General features: G+C 45.6%; 1 protein-coding gene across 13 annotated transcripts in view; it reads left to right on the top strand.

Annotated features, from left to right (window-relative positions):
- The window catches only part of RASGRP1 (RAS guanyl releasing protein 1), a 1,027,205-nt gene that overhangs the window by 970,838 nt on the left and 43,240 nt on the right, over window positions 1-13,127 (top strand). For all 13 annotated transcript variants that reach the window (XM_073800719.1, XM_073800720.1, XM_073800725.1 and 10 more), the window contains one exon: window positions 8,718-8,823. In XM_073800719.1, the coding sequence (XP_073656820.1) occupies window positions 8,718-8,823 (106 nt within the window). The remainder of the gene's footprint in view (window positions 1-8,717; window positions 8,824-13,127) is intronic.

Genomic DNA, 13,127 nt, shown 5'->3' with positions numbered 1-13,127 from the left:
GCTAAATGGTGCCAGTAACAGCCTTTGTGCTGATGTCATGAGAAGTGGTGGGTTTAAGGGTTCGGGTCTCCAGGAAGATTTTTAGTCTGTACCGTGACTGCAGTGAGAAGGGCAGGGTTGGTATGTGGATGTAGGGCTTTTGGGGGAGAAAAAGAGATATGGGCGTAAGAGGTTTAGCCTTGTAGCATGCACAGCTGGAAGTCAGAGCTCTTCCCAGTATACCTAGGCCTTACGCCGCTCACCTCCCAGCAATCCCCCGAGGAGAGGTAGATGCCAAGGAAGGAGACCTGGGCTGGGGGCCAGAGGGCCGATCCTGTCCAGGACCTTCCACTCACCAGCCCTAGACCATGGCCAACGCACGACACCTCGGTGTCCTCCTCTTTAAAACTGTGCCCACGGTGCCAGCTGCTCGCAGAGCGGTACGACTCAGGTGCTCAGCCCAGGTGGTTCTGTCCCTTGAGCCTCAGTGCTGTGAAAACAAAGTCTTGCCCTCAGGCGTTCCCGTCCAGGGAGAGCAGTGGCTCTCCCGCTGCTGGGGGCTTCAAGGACAGCTGTGTGTGCACGCGCACGTTTTGTCTGGGTATGATATACCAGGTTATCCCAGAGGGAGCCAGAGCGGGGCTTAGATTTATGAGGGCTGGGAGCTTCCCTTCTCCCGCATTCTCACCCTACGTTAAAATGTTCTTCCTTGGGTTAGAGCACCAAGTACTCCAAGAAGTCGCTGTTGCTATGCAGACATCTGAGAGGATCCACCCATGCGTCCTCCCCTCCTCCCCGAGGAATGTGCTCATCAGGGTTAACTGGGCAGCAGTCACCAGGCAAGGCCCAGAGGGCATGAGATCAGGAGTGAGGTGAGGAGGAAAGTGGGTTTGGGAGCACCTGGGAACGAGGTGCCAGGTAGGGCGGAAGCTGAGCAGGCACCGCCCTTCCGACCCCGGGTCCGTGGATGAGAGCGGCAGCCCGTGGTGCTGAGAGCTGACTGCAAGCATCTCCTCCCCGCTCCACCGTCTGACTTCATATTGGTGGCTTGGAATCGGCCACAGTGGGGGTATTAATACCACAGAAATCTGCGTGCACCACAAATCAGGGTCCCCCTCACCCCCCAGGAGAGCTGTTGTTGAAACTCTTACCAGTGCTCCCCCAGTGGCAGCCACGCGGGTTCTCACGCTTGCCCTGTGAAGCGAGACTCCGTCCTTAGCAAATCCCTTGCTTTCTCCTGGTTGGAGAAAAGATTAAGGTGCTGCTGATACATGTTGTAAGCTGCTCAGGTAGTAAAAGCTCTGAGGGCTCAAAGCATGTGTGCGTCACCACATTCTTTCTTCGCATGCACTTCCTACCCCAGCTGCAGCTGTCGGCCCTAAAAAACCAGACCAACAAACACACAACAAACCAGTAAACTTATTTTCAGCTTGTCAGTTTTTCTGCACTCTCCAAACAGGATCTAATGAGTGTAATAGTCTTGCTGTCAAGTAGAGTTTATTTCTTTGGAACATTTACCGTGTTGTAACGCGTTCAGAACTCTGTATCTGTCAGGTTCTGCCTAGATCCAGTCTCTCCTGTTACTGGTGATACTGACCTGCATTAGCAGCTGCAGCCCTGCTCTAGGCTCTGGATCCAAACCTGCCCCGTGGCTTTCTGATACTAGCTTTCCCATTGCCATTTTCTGGCCCCCGTTTTCAACACACCTGTTCTTTTGTGTGATTCCCTCCCAATGCTGATCGCTTGCTTACCCTCAATATACCAATTTCTGATATTCTGTCTTTGGTACATACAAAATCCCTTCGCACATCAAGGGATTTCCATGGAAACCGAAACATAGGGGAAGAAGGGACTCTGTACTGGAGTTTCTCTGGTGTTGGACATGTTTTATGTCCATTTTGCAGCGAGTCATTGCTGCCTCATCCCCCAGACAAGCCTTCACTGTAGGAAGGTTGCCCCCACCCCTTGTCAGCAAGAAGCAGTGCCTCGAATGCAGCCGTTTGCAAGTTTGTTCTCACGGGAGTCATATCATCAGGGAGCAGGGCATCACTCTAGGCAAGCAGCTTATTTAAGATTAAACCACAGAAAGGAAGAAAAGAGGCTATGGGCAGGTTGAGAGATAGAGGGCTAGACCAGATGGCCTCTTGAATCCTGAAGCTTTGGGTCACCTCACTGCAGATGGCAAGAGATGCTTCCTGAATCACCACGACTGGATAGGATCTCTCCTTCCCCTGAACTTTGCCACCATTCAGCATGATCTCCACGGGTTTCACTTCTAACATTGACTGCCTGATATTATGAAGTATGTTGGGTGTGTGTCTTATTCTCCAACTAGACAAGAGTTTTCTTATAGCTCTTCATATCTCCTTTGGTACCTAGGACAGTGCCTTGCACAGAGTCGATTAACTATAAAATGTTTTTAATTGAAGTAGAATGAAAGTTGCTCTACAGAGTAGTTAGAGAGCTGTATCCTCTCGTTGGAAGGGTGTAAGTAGGGCCTAGTCAGCCAGTTACCTGTGATGCCTTTAGGAGGAAGTCATGCAACAGCTAGAAGGTTGAGGTGGAAGACAGCTAAAGTCTTTTCCACCGTGAGAGTCTGTGATTCCATGAAGCATAGCTAACGCCAGCACTGAGTCTGATGATGGAAAACCAGTTGCTGGCTCACAGAGAAATGACTCTCCACATGGCTTTTCTGTTTGCTCTGTAGAGCAAATGGTCCACAGGTCGGGTGGATCTTTGACTAGCATACTTCCCTAGCAGCACACATTGCTCCCCAGGTTGAGTGATGGAGTACGTAAGGTGGGCAATTTGTGTCCCACTGAGGTTTCAACCCTTTAAAGAAGTCTCCCCCTGAAGTAGAAGGAGAAGCAGATGGTAATGAGAAAATATGCACATTTTATTATGCATTGCACATTTTACGTATTAGAATTTTTAGTATGACACCCTGCATTTTTCAGAAGCCTAAAGCTGCAAACAAAATTAAATTATTCACTGAAATGTTTAAATCAGCTTACAGCAATTATATCAAATTATCAAAATAAAATCCAGCAGTCTAGAAGGTAGACTCCCCTTGACCAGCCACTGTGAAATCTGACTTTCAAAGGGTGGCTCTTCCCCTCAAGAAGGGAGAAGTGCTGCTCCGTGAGATGAGGGCGGGAGGGGAGTGCATCCTTGATGAGGTTGTAGGAAGGTCGATGGTCAAGTTGGGGAGAGGTGGTGGCGGGAATGAGGGCAAGTGAACATGCCAGGAAGTTCTGTGGAAGAAGGGGCACCTACGAGGGGGTTGTGAAACAAGGTGCCGAGAGATGCCCTCCTGGCCTTACCGTATGCCAGCCTGCCCTCCCACAGAGCGTGTGGGGATTAACACGCCGTAGTGGGGGACCATCACAGGACTCTGTGGAAGAGGGGGTGTGAGGCAAAAGTGGAGAACGACTGTGACTGTGAATCTTAGGCACAGCACCCTTCTTATTTTAAAGCCAACTTGAATGATCACTATCAATCCGCCAAGGCATGTGAGAGTTTTTCAGAAATCATCAGATGCAAAAAGCTATCCTTTCAAATGTGCATTAATTGGTTCCAATCCAATATTCCAGTGGCGTCTCTTAGACTTGTAGCCCTAGGGACTGGAAGAGATCTTAAAGCTCATCTACTCTAGCCCCCTTCCCCCATTTAATACTTGAATTCCCTATCCTGACAAATGGTCATGCAGTGTCTTGGAAAGAGCTGGGGATCTGGAATCAAACAGACCAGGAGCCAGATCCTGAGCTCCTCCACCCATTGTCTCTTTGACCTAGAACAAACGACCTAATCTCTCTGTGCTTTCATTTCCTCAGTTATAAATTGTGAGCAGTATCAACACTGCAGAGGTGTTGTGAGAATTAGAAATAACATCAAAGTGCTGAGCATAGCCCCTGGTATTGAGTAGGACTTCAGTAAATAATAGGTTCAATGCCAATTACAATAATTGAATAAAGTGTCCCTCCCCAGCCTCCTCTTGAATACAGAGGTCTGTGATGCAAATGCTTCCGTTGTTGGGCAGGCTTAATGGTTAGAATTTTCTGCCATGTGTTGTGCCCAGTTCTCTTTCCCATAACTTTTTCTATTCATCCTCTCTGGTTCTGCCATTTGTGGCCCCACAGAACAAGTCTAAACATTCTCCCACAGTTAACGTTACAAATATTTGAAGATAATTTTAATATCTCTACTGAGTCTTCTCCATGGTAAACCTATTTGGGTCCTTGAATCTTTCTGTATGTGACTTGGTTTTCATCTCACCCAGGATACTGCTAAGCCCCTTTCCCTAATATATGAGCATCCGTGGAAGGATGCTAGCCAGCCACAAAGAACAATTGAGATAGCAAGTCTTAGATTTTATTCATACTGAATAAGTCTGCGACTGTGTCCATAACTCCAGGAACATTCTAATGCATACCCTACAAATATATTTCAGTTTCTCCTGCTTTGTACCATAACGTTCAGGAATAGAAGCACTACTATATAATTCTGTGAGGAAAGGTGCCTTATAAAAACTCTATTGTCAGATGCTGACTTGAAAACTTACATCCGTATAATTGTGGTAGATTTGATTGTGTTATTGCCTCCTCGCCCAATTTTACCTTCTCTGTGTCAGTGATTTTTTCCATATGACTTTGAGGTTCCTGCCCTTTGACTTGAGATTCAGCAGTGACTTTCTTCAGCCAACAGAATAAAGCAGAAGTGACAGCTTCTAAGCAGTCTAAGTGCCAGTTCTAAGCCTAGGCCTAAGAGGCCTTGGATACTTCCAGTTGTCCTACAGCACCCTGCCATCACCATGAGAAGAGCATACCCTGGCTAGCCCACTGGTCCAGGGAAGGTGGGGGGGCATGTAGGATAGGAGCCCTAGCAAAGCCCAGCCTATATCAGCCAACCCCTAGCCAACTTACAGACTCTTGAGGGAAAAAAAAAAAGATTACTGTTTTCAGGCACTGAATTTTGGGGTGTTTTGTTATGCAGAATTTTTGTGGCAGGAGATAAATATTACAGAAATTATGTGGGCCAGAAAACATAGCAGTACTAACCCCACCTCACCAGAGTGTAAGCTTAGAATAAGTAATGAACGATTTATAAAACTATAACAGGCTAGGTGAATACTTCTTAAAAATGATTTATCAAATTGTAACTTTCTTTTATAAACTGTGGCCAAGAAGAAAATGTGTGTATATTATATATCATTAATGAAATAGCTAATGAAAAAAGCAAACTCAATATCCAAAGATACATGAAGAGTTAAGGGGTCTCCTATTTGGTGTAGTTCACTCATTTACTCAAGAAGTGTTTAATGAGTAACTGTCATGTATCAGCACTGTTGTAGACCCTAGAGATACAGTTGTGGAAAAAACAGACAAGGTCAGGTCTCATGAAGCTTATATTCTAGCAGAGACTCAGAAAATAAAAATCAAATAAAAAAAGAGAACTTCAGATCACTGGTAAGTGTTGTGAAGAAACTCAGGCAGGACCATGGCTACCTTAAGTAGTTTAAGGAAGACGTTTCTGAGGATGTGACCTTGAAACTGAGACATAAATGACATGAATGGGCCAAGGGAAGAAAGGCCACACTGACAGAAATAACAAATGCAAAGTAGGAATAAGCTTGGAGCGTTCGAGGTATAAACAGTGGTATAGAGAGGAGTAATATGGTATGAAATGAAGTGGGAGGCTAACAGGGGCCAGAACATGTAGAGCTCTGTTGGCTGTAGCAAGGAGTCCATGTGTTATTACAAGTATCATGGAACCCATTGAAGCGTATTAAGCACATGCCCTGATTTATGGGTTTTAGGAGCTCACTCCTGGCTGCTGTGTGAAGAGCAGTTTGTGGGTAAGTGGATAAGAGTGAAAACAGGGAGGTCAATTAGGTCATCGTGGTAATGGCTACACAGCATGATGGCAAGGATGGGGAAACATGGAGAGGTTTGAGGCATATTTTGAAAGTAGAATCAAGACTTGCTAATGTATTGGATGCGAGGAAAAATGAGAAACGAAGGATGACCACTAGGTTTTTTGTTTGGGTAACTGAGAGGATGGCTGGTGGTACCATTTCCTGAGATGAGGAAAAATGGAGGAGAAGTGAATTAGGGGACGGAGAGGTCATGAATTTTGTTTGTATGAGTTAAGTCAGAAATTACACATCTATGTGGATTCACCAAGTAGGATGTGGGACATAAGAATTTGGTACTCAGGGCTGAAGATGTCTGTTGGGCAGTCATGAGCATATCAATGGTATTTTCGCCAAACGACTAGATGAATTCCCCTACCTAGAAGAAAGAAGTTAAACTTTTTTAATTTAAAACTTAAAAAGTTTTAGACTTTAAAAATTGTTAGAAAAAAAAAGAAGTGGGAGGACTAAGCCACAGAGCACAGTAACATTTAAAAGCTCAGCAAACGAAGAGGAGACAGAACAAGAGCTGGAGAGGGAAGCTGAGAGAGTGTGATGTTGTGGAAGCCAAGCGAAGAAAATGCTCCAGGAAGGAGGAGAGAGTTGTCAGCTTGGGTTGGGTTGGGTTGAATGCAACTCAAGTCATAAAGTAAGATGAGGACAGAGGCATGAGCCCTTGGATTTGGCAATGTGGACCTTGAAAATAAAAGATTGGAGACCTTGAAAATAAAAGATTTTGTGGAATAAGAAAGGTAGGAGAGGGCTTCCCTGGTGGCGCAGTGGTTGAGAGTCCGCCTGCCGATGCAGGGGACACGGGTTCGTGCCCCGGTCCGGGAAGATTCCACATGCCACGGAGCGGCTGGGCCCGTGAGCCATGGCCGCTGAGCCTGCGTGTCCGGAGCCTGTGCTCCGCAACGGGAGAGGCCACAACAGTGAGAGGCCCGCGTACCGCAAAAAAAACAACAAAAGAAAGAGAGGTAGGAGTCAAAAATGGTATGGATGAAAGGGAATGGGAGATGAGAAATTGATGACTGAGGTTTTGCTGAAAAGGGGAACAGAATGGAGAGGTGCCTAGAGTTTCAGGTTTAGTTTTATTTCATTTCGTTTTAAATAGGAGATTCTGGGGTGTGCTTAAATGCCAGTGGAAGTAAACCAGGCGAGAGAAAGAGGAAAGTTGATACTGGAGGAGAGAACGTGGACAAAGACAGTGTCAGTGTCCTTGAGAAAAAGGAGACTCAGAGCTCAGTGGAAGCATTGACCTGTGAAGTACCTTCCATGGTAATAGAGGAAGGCAGGCAGTAAGAGTAATAGAATGTGGGTAAATTGGTGGATTTGGCGGTGGGAAGGTGAGCGATCTTGTCGCGTTTGCTTATATTTTCTCAATGAGCTATGACTTTAACTCATCATTTGCGAGTGAGTCAGAACTTCTGAATCCTGAGCCCAAATGCACTATGTCCTTCATTCACCATTTGGTATACTTGGAAAGAATGAAAATGATAACCCCTTTTGTATAACGTGCTTTAAAGAGCTAGCAAATGATAAAAGAATCCATGTATATTCTTTCATTAGATATTTTCCCCTGAATCATTCAAGTTCCCAGCAGGGAACAGAATTCACATGGTTTGTTTAAGTGAAGACACTTTAATGATGGGGGCCTACTTACAGAGATGAGAGTGGAATTAAGAGATGCTGCACCCAGAGACTATCAACAGCCAGAAGTCGTTACCACCCTCAGGAGCAAAGGGTCAAAAGGGAGATTAGTATATAGTATTAGATCCCAGTAAGAGCTAGAGCCCTCAAAGCGGGACCAAGCAGCGTGATCACTCATTGAAGAGACCTGTAGCTACAGGGAAGTAGTGCCAAGCAGAGAGGGAAGGAGAAAGAAATACCTACTTCTCTCTCCTCCCATCTCTTGCCGATGCATCCCAATGGCTGAACCCAACTGGAAGCTGGCTAGCAAGGAGCCTGGTGATGCAGTCCATGGTGAAGGACAGAGACTAGATCTGCAGTGAATAACCAGCACAGCCCCTAACACTTCATGCCGTAAATGTTAAAAGATTTTGAAAACCACTCCAGGGGGAATCTTTGCACCCAATGCCATTGTATGGAATGCATCTTGTTATGTGGTACCAGCAAGATTTGCAAAACCCAAGTAAGGAGCTAACCATGATCTTTGATACAAATCATCATGGGTACTTGTAACCCACCCATAATCTCCAAAAGTCATGTTTGCCCATAGTCTTCCTCCTTTATTCCCATCCAGAGCGCACTGCCCGTAAAACTAGGGAAGCTTCCATTTCAGGGCCCCTCGTTTGCATGAGCCCACTTCCAAGGCCATGGGGCAGCCCTAGAAATGTATTCATGTGGTCATATGTTTTTGTAAAACTTGCAAGAATAAGGTATTTTAACTGTAATCTGGTAAGACTATAACTTTTTTCCCTCTGACCCCAGAAAGGACTTCCTCCTTCCCCCATTATATGCCTTTCAGGCATCACAAAGCCTGGATCTGCCTCTGCTTTCAACAGAGACTCGCATGTACCGGTGCAAATGTTATCCTTTCCCCACGATTCTACCACCTTTCTGGCAGCGTGGTTCATGAGCCTCAAAATGGACACTTGGGGTTGGGGAGGATGCAGCTGGAGGATAAAGAAAAGCAAAGAACGGAGGGATGGATGTGTGGTGTTAGAGTCAGTGGGGGCAGGGCGCTGGGCCTGCAGAGCCCGCCCTCTGGTCTTCCACCGGGAGTGATGGGGGGCTGGCAGGTGTCCCACCAGGTAACTAATTCCTCTCTGGGGCCTCGCTCAGAAGCTGCTCTTTATGTTTTCAGATGCAGACGGAAACCTGTGTCGAAGTAACCAACTGTTGCAAGTCCTGCTGACCATGCACCGAATTCTCATTTCCTCTGCTGAACTGCTCCAAAAAGTTATCACTCTATATCCTTTAGCACAGTGCCCGGCGGTCCCCAAGTGGGATTCGTTCAGCAGTGTCTTGAAATTGGAAGGATGCTTTCACTTTGGTTGGTTTGGCATAACCCTGAGTGGTTAATGGGTTCATACGTCCTTTCATGGCACGGTGTGTGTGTCTGTGTGCATGTGTGTGTGTGTGCATATGTATGTGTGTGTATCTTCTGTTGGGCGAGGCAATGTTATTGATGCTGATTGCTCTGGGAAGAGGCCAAAGAAATCAACATGCACACATAGTCTTCTTTGTTAGTTCTTGCTAGTGAAAAATAGTTTTCCTGTAGATTAATCAAAATTCATATTTATCCCATGCAAAATGACAAGGGTGCAAGCATGACTCAAGTGATAAACTGCATTGTGGCTTTCCTGTCCAATTCTTCAGCCTTCCTCAGGTTCTGAAGAGCGCTTTCTGATGCCAGAGCATCTGGAGAGGCTGCTGGTGCCTTTTTGCTTAGGCAGAGGCACTGGCTACGTGCCAAGCAAACCCTGCCGGATTCTAACCTTCTGGGGGTGTGAATGGAGTTGGGTGGAGAAAACGGCTGCCTTCTCCCTCTCCCTGATGACTGATGACACTGTGGGCTGTAGGTGGGCTGAGACTGTTTAGCACCTTGAAGCCCAGGTCCCTGGCACTGAGTCATGCTTTGTAGCTGTTCTAATCCTTTACCACCCTCCTCAGCCATCCCTTTTCATCTCATGGCACACAGAAAAAAACGTAAAGACTGAATCTCTTCTCTAAAGTGACTCATAAACCTTTACCTCTCATCTCAGAGGAGGTGTTTTCAGTGGCATTCCAAGCGTGCAACCTTGGGAGGAGTCCACGTGATGAGAGGTGCAGGTAATAATTGGATGTCTGGCCTGCAGAGAATTTTAAAACCGTAATAAAACAGACTCAGAGTTGGTGTACTTTTTATTAACTCCACGTACCAGCAATTCTAAACAATGTCAGTGATTAAATACTCCTCGCTGAAAAAATTTTGTTGCTCTAAGGACTGAGCTGTACCTGGGGCGCCTGTCTTGGTGCCCTGCCAGGTACCTGCCCCCACGGTGACAGCAGAGCCCTCTTCCTCCCCATCCTCCCTCCCACTCTCACAGAATCTTTTCTATCAGTTATCTCCCCTCTCTCCTGTCCTTCTAAACCCTGCCTCTTCAGGGGCACCTGCCTCTCAGCCTAAAACACATTCAAGTCTCCCCAACCTAAAAATAAACTCTCAACCCTGCCTCCCCTTCATTCCATTGATAGGGTTAGAAATGTGATGCACAGACTTCTTAAAATAGTCCGCACTCACTCTCTCCCATCGCTCAACTCCCACTCAGTCCTTAACCCGACTGTGGGCCCCACCCCTGTACTCAGACTTTCCTCTGATGTCACCAGTGACCTCCTAGCTGCCAAGCCTGGTGGCTTTTGTTTCCATCCTTGTTTACAGCGATGTCCGTGTAGAGGCCTTGTTGACACCCCCTGCCTCTCCAGACTCCCTCCAGGGCCCTGGGAACTGCACCTTCCCGGCTCTCCCCCCTCCTGGGCTTCCCTCCTCCACCTCTCCATCCAGCCTCTTCTTTGCGTACCTCCTCGAGATGGGGATAACATCCTGGTTTCTTCTCACTGCACTTCCCCTGGGTGATTTCCCACCAGGATTTCCACCACCATTCCTCTGAGGTCTTTCAAGTCCATATTTCTCTAACCCAAACCATTTTTTTTTAACGTTTGTACCACTTTATCCTGCAGACACTGCAATCTAATATGCCTAAAACTTAACTCATTAACTCACCACCTCAACTACTACTACTATGAGTTCTGCTTTGACACCTGTATTTTCAGTTTCAGTTCATGGTATTGCTGCCCATCCGATGGTCTTAAAGCGGCAACATCAAAGCACTCACAGTCCTCCCTGCCTTTCACCTACAGAGTCCATCACCCAATCTCAGGGTTCCTGCGTCAGAAGTGACTCTTTTCTCTCCATTCCCATGTCTCTGCCTTTGTTTGGGCCCTCACGGTCTCTCTCCCCAGCCTCTGTCCCATCCTGGGCTTCTCATCTTCACAGCCACCCTCTCCCTCGTTTATCCACCTCTGCAGTTACTTTCCTGAGAAGCGAATCAGGCAGGCCATGCACCAGAGCCTCTGCAAATAGAGGGTAATGGCAGATCCTCGGTTGCCAGGAAATGGCCCTCCACAGGCTGGCCCAGTGTGCCCCTCCAGCTCTATGCTCAGCTCTCTCAGAAACCCTTTCCCCTCCACGGTGAACGTCTCAACATACCAGACTGGAATGGCTCCTTTTACCTGTCAGTTAAAGAAGCTCGGATGGCTTCCTTTTGTTTCCTGTTTTTCCATTGTTAGAGAAAAAAAATTTAACAACATGCTTTGAATAGTTCAGATGCCTGAGAAGTACAGCCAGAACTGCCCTGGTACTTCATGGCCACAGCACTGCCCATGAGGATGTGGAGCCTGAAGCTTGCAGCAAACAATGACGATTACCCCAGGTCAGCAGATGCCTGAGCCCCTGATTACTGGCCTGCGTGTGCTGCTGTTTGCTTCATCTCCTCACGTGAGAAAGCAGTGCCTGCCTTGCTCGAGGCTGCCTCCACTGTGGCACAAGGGCTCTGCGACCTTGGGAGGCTCTGCCCTCCTGGATGGCACCTGGCACTGTGCGCTGCGGAACGGACGTGTGAAGAGAAGGGTAGGGAGCAAACAGAAGGAAGATAAACTCCACCATGAAAGGCACCACGTTGATTCTTATGTCCACCCAGTTGTCTTAAAAGAAAAGTGGGTTTTTTGTGTGTGTGAGTGCCTTCCTCATTAATAAGGAAGAAGTTAAATCTTTCAACAACTAGATCAAATAATAAAAATATAGACTCTAAGACGTATTTATCTAGAATGTGCCTTATGCTTGAATCTCTTTGCACCGAAGGGATGCATTTTCTTACCCATGTGGTATAAAGAAATGTAAAGAGAAATGTAAAGTCATGTCATTCTCACTCCTCCCTTTTATGTCCAAAGAAGGGCAAGCATTGGAACTATTCACTTCATGAAATTTGCCAGTTGCCTGGGCTTATTTTTTGGATTGATTACCGTTGTTCTTGGGGGGGGGGGGGGTGTGTGTGTGTGTGTGTGTGTGTGTGTGTGTGTATGTGTGTGTGTGTGTGTGTGTGTGTGTGTGTGTGTGTGTGTGTGTTTTGTGTTTTGTGTTTTGTGTTTCTGTTTGATTTTGGTGCTCTCGGACAGATTTTATAACAGTAAATCTATCAAAATTTAGGTTTTTTAAGTTAAAGTCATTTTATGAAACGTACAAATTTCACAGCCATAGTTTTTCTTTAGAGGTTCAAGTTTAGCTTGCAAATCTTACTGTTCTTCCTATAAGTCTAGAATGTCCCACCAGGCACTTTTAAGGAACCTTGAAAAATGTCTGGTTAATTGGAATAATGGTTTTAAACTATAATTATGAATTTTATTTCTTCTTCCAGTTTTATTGAGATATAACCGACATAAAATACTGTGTAAGTTTAAGGTTTGAAGCGTGATTCATGATAAGTTTAGTGAACATCTATCATCGCATATAGATACAAAATTAAAGAAATTTAAATTTCTTTTCTTGTGATGAGAACTTAGAATTTTCCCTCTTAGCAACTTTCATGTATAATGTCGAGCAGTGTTCATTATATTTTTATCATGTTGTACATTACATCCCTAGTACTTATTCATCTTATAAGTTTGTATCTTTTGACTGCCTTCATACAATCCCCCTTTTTCCCATCCCCTGCCTCTGGTAACCACAGATCTGATCTGTTTTTCTATGTTTGTTGTTTCTTTGTCCGTTTTTGAAGTATAATTGACCTACAACACTATGTTAGTTTCTATTACATAACAGTGATTTGATATGTCTATACATGTCAAACTGGTCACCACAATAAGTCTAGTTACGGATATGTCACCCTACAAAGATATTACATAGTTATTAACTGTATTCCCCATACGGTGCATTTCTTACCCATGTCTCATTTATTTTGCAAATGGAAGTTTGTACCTCTTAATCTTCCTCACTTATTTCTTTCTTCCCCCTACTTCCCTCCCCTCTGGCAAACACTTGTTTGTTCTCTGTACCTATAACTCTGTTTTGTTATGTTTGTGCATTTGTTTTTTCACATTCCACATATAAATAAAATCATACAGTATTTGTCTTTCTCTATCTGACTTATTTCACTTAGCATGTACCCTCTGAGTCTATCCATGTTGTCTCAAATGGCAAGATTTCATTCTTTTTTATGGCTGAGTAATATTCCAGTGT

The sequence above is a fragment of the Tursiops truncatus genome, chromosome 2 (assembly GCF_011762595.2).
Source record: "Tursiops truncatus isolate mTurTru1 chromosome 2, mTurTru1.mat.Y, whole genome shotgun sequence".
NCBI lineage: Eukaryota > Metazoa > Chordata > Mammalia > Artiodactyla > Delphinidae > Tursiops > Tursiops truncatus.
The sequence above is the reverse complement of the archived record's forward strand: the minus strand, read 5'-3'. Positions and strand labels throughout refer to the sequence as shown.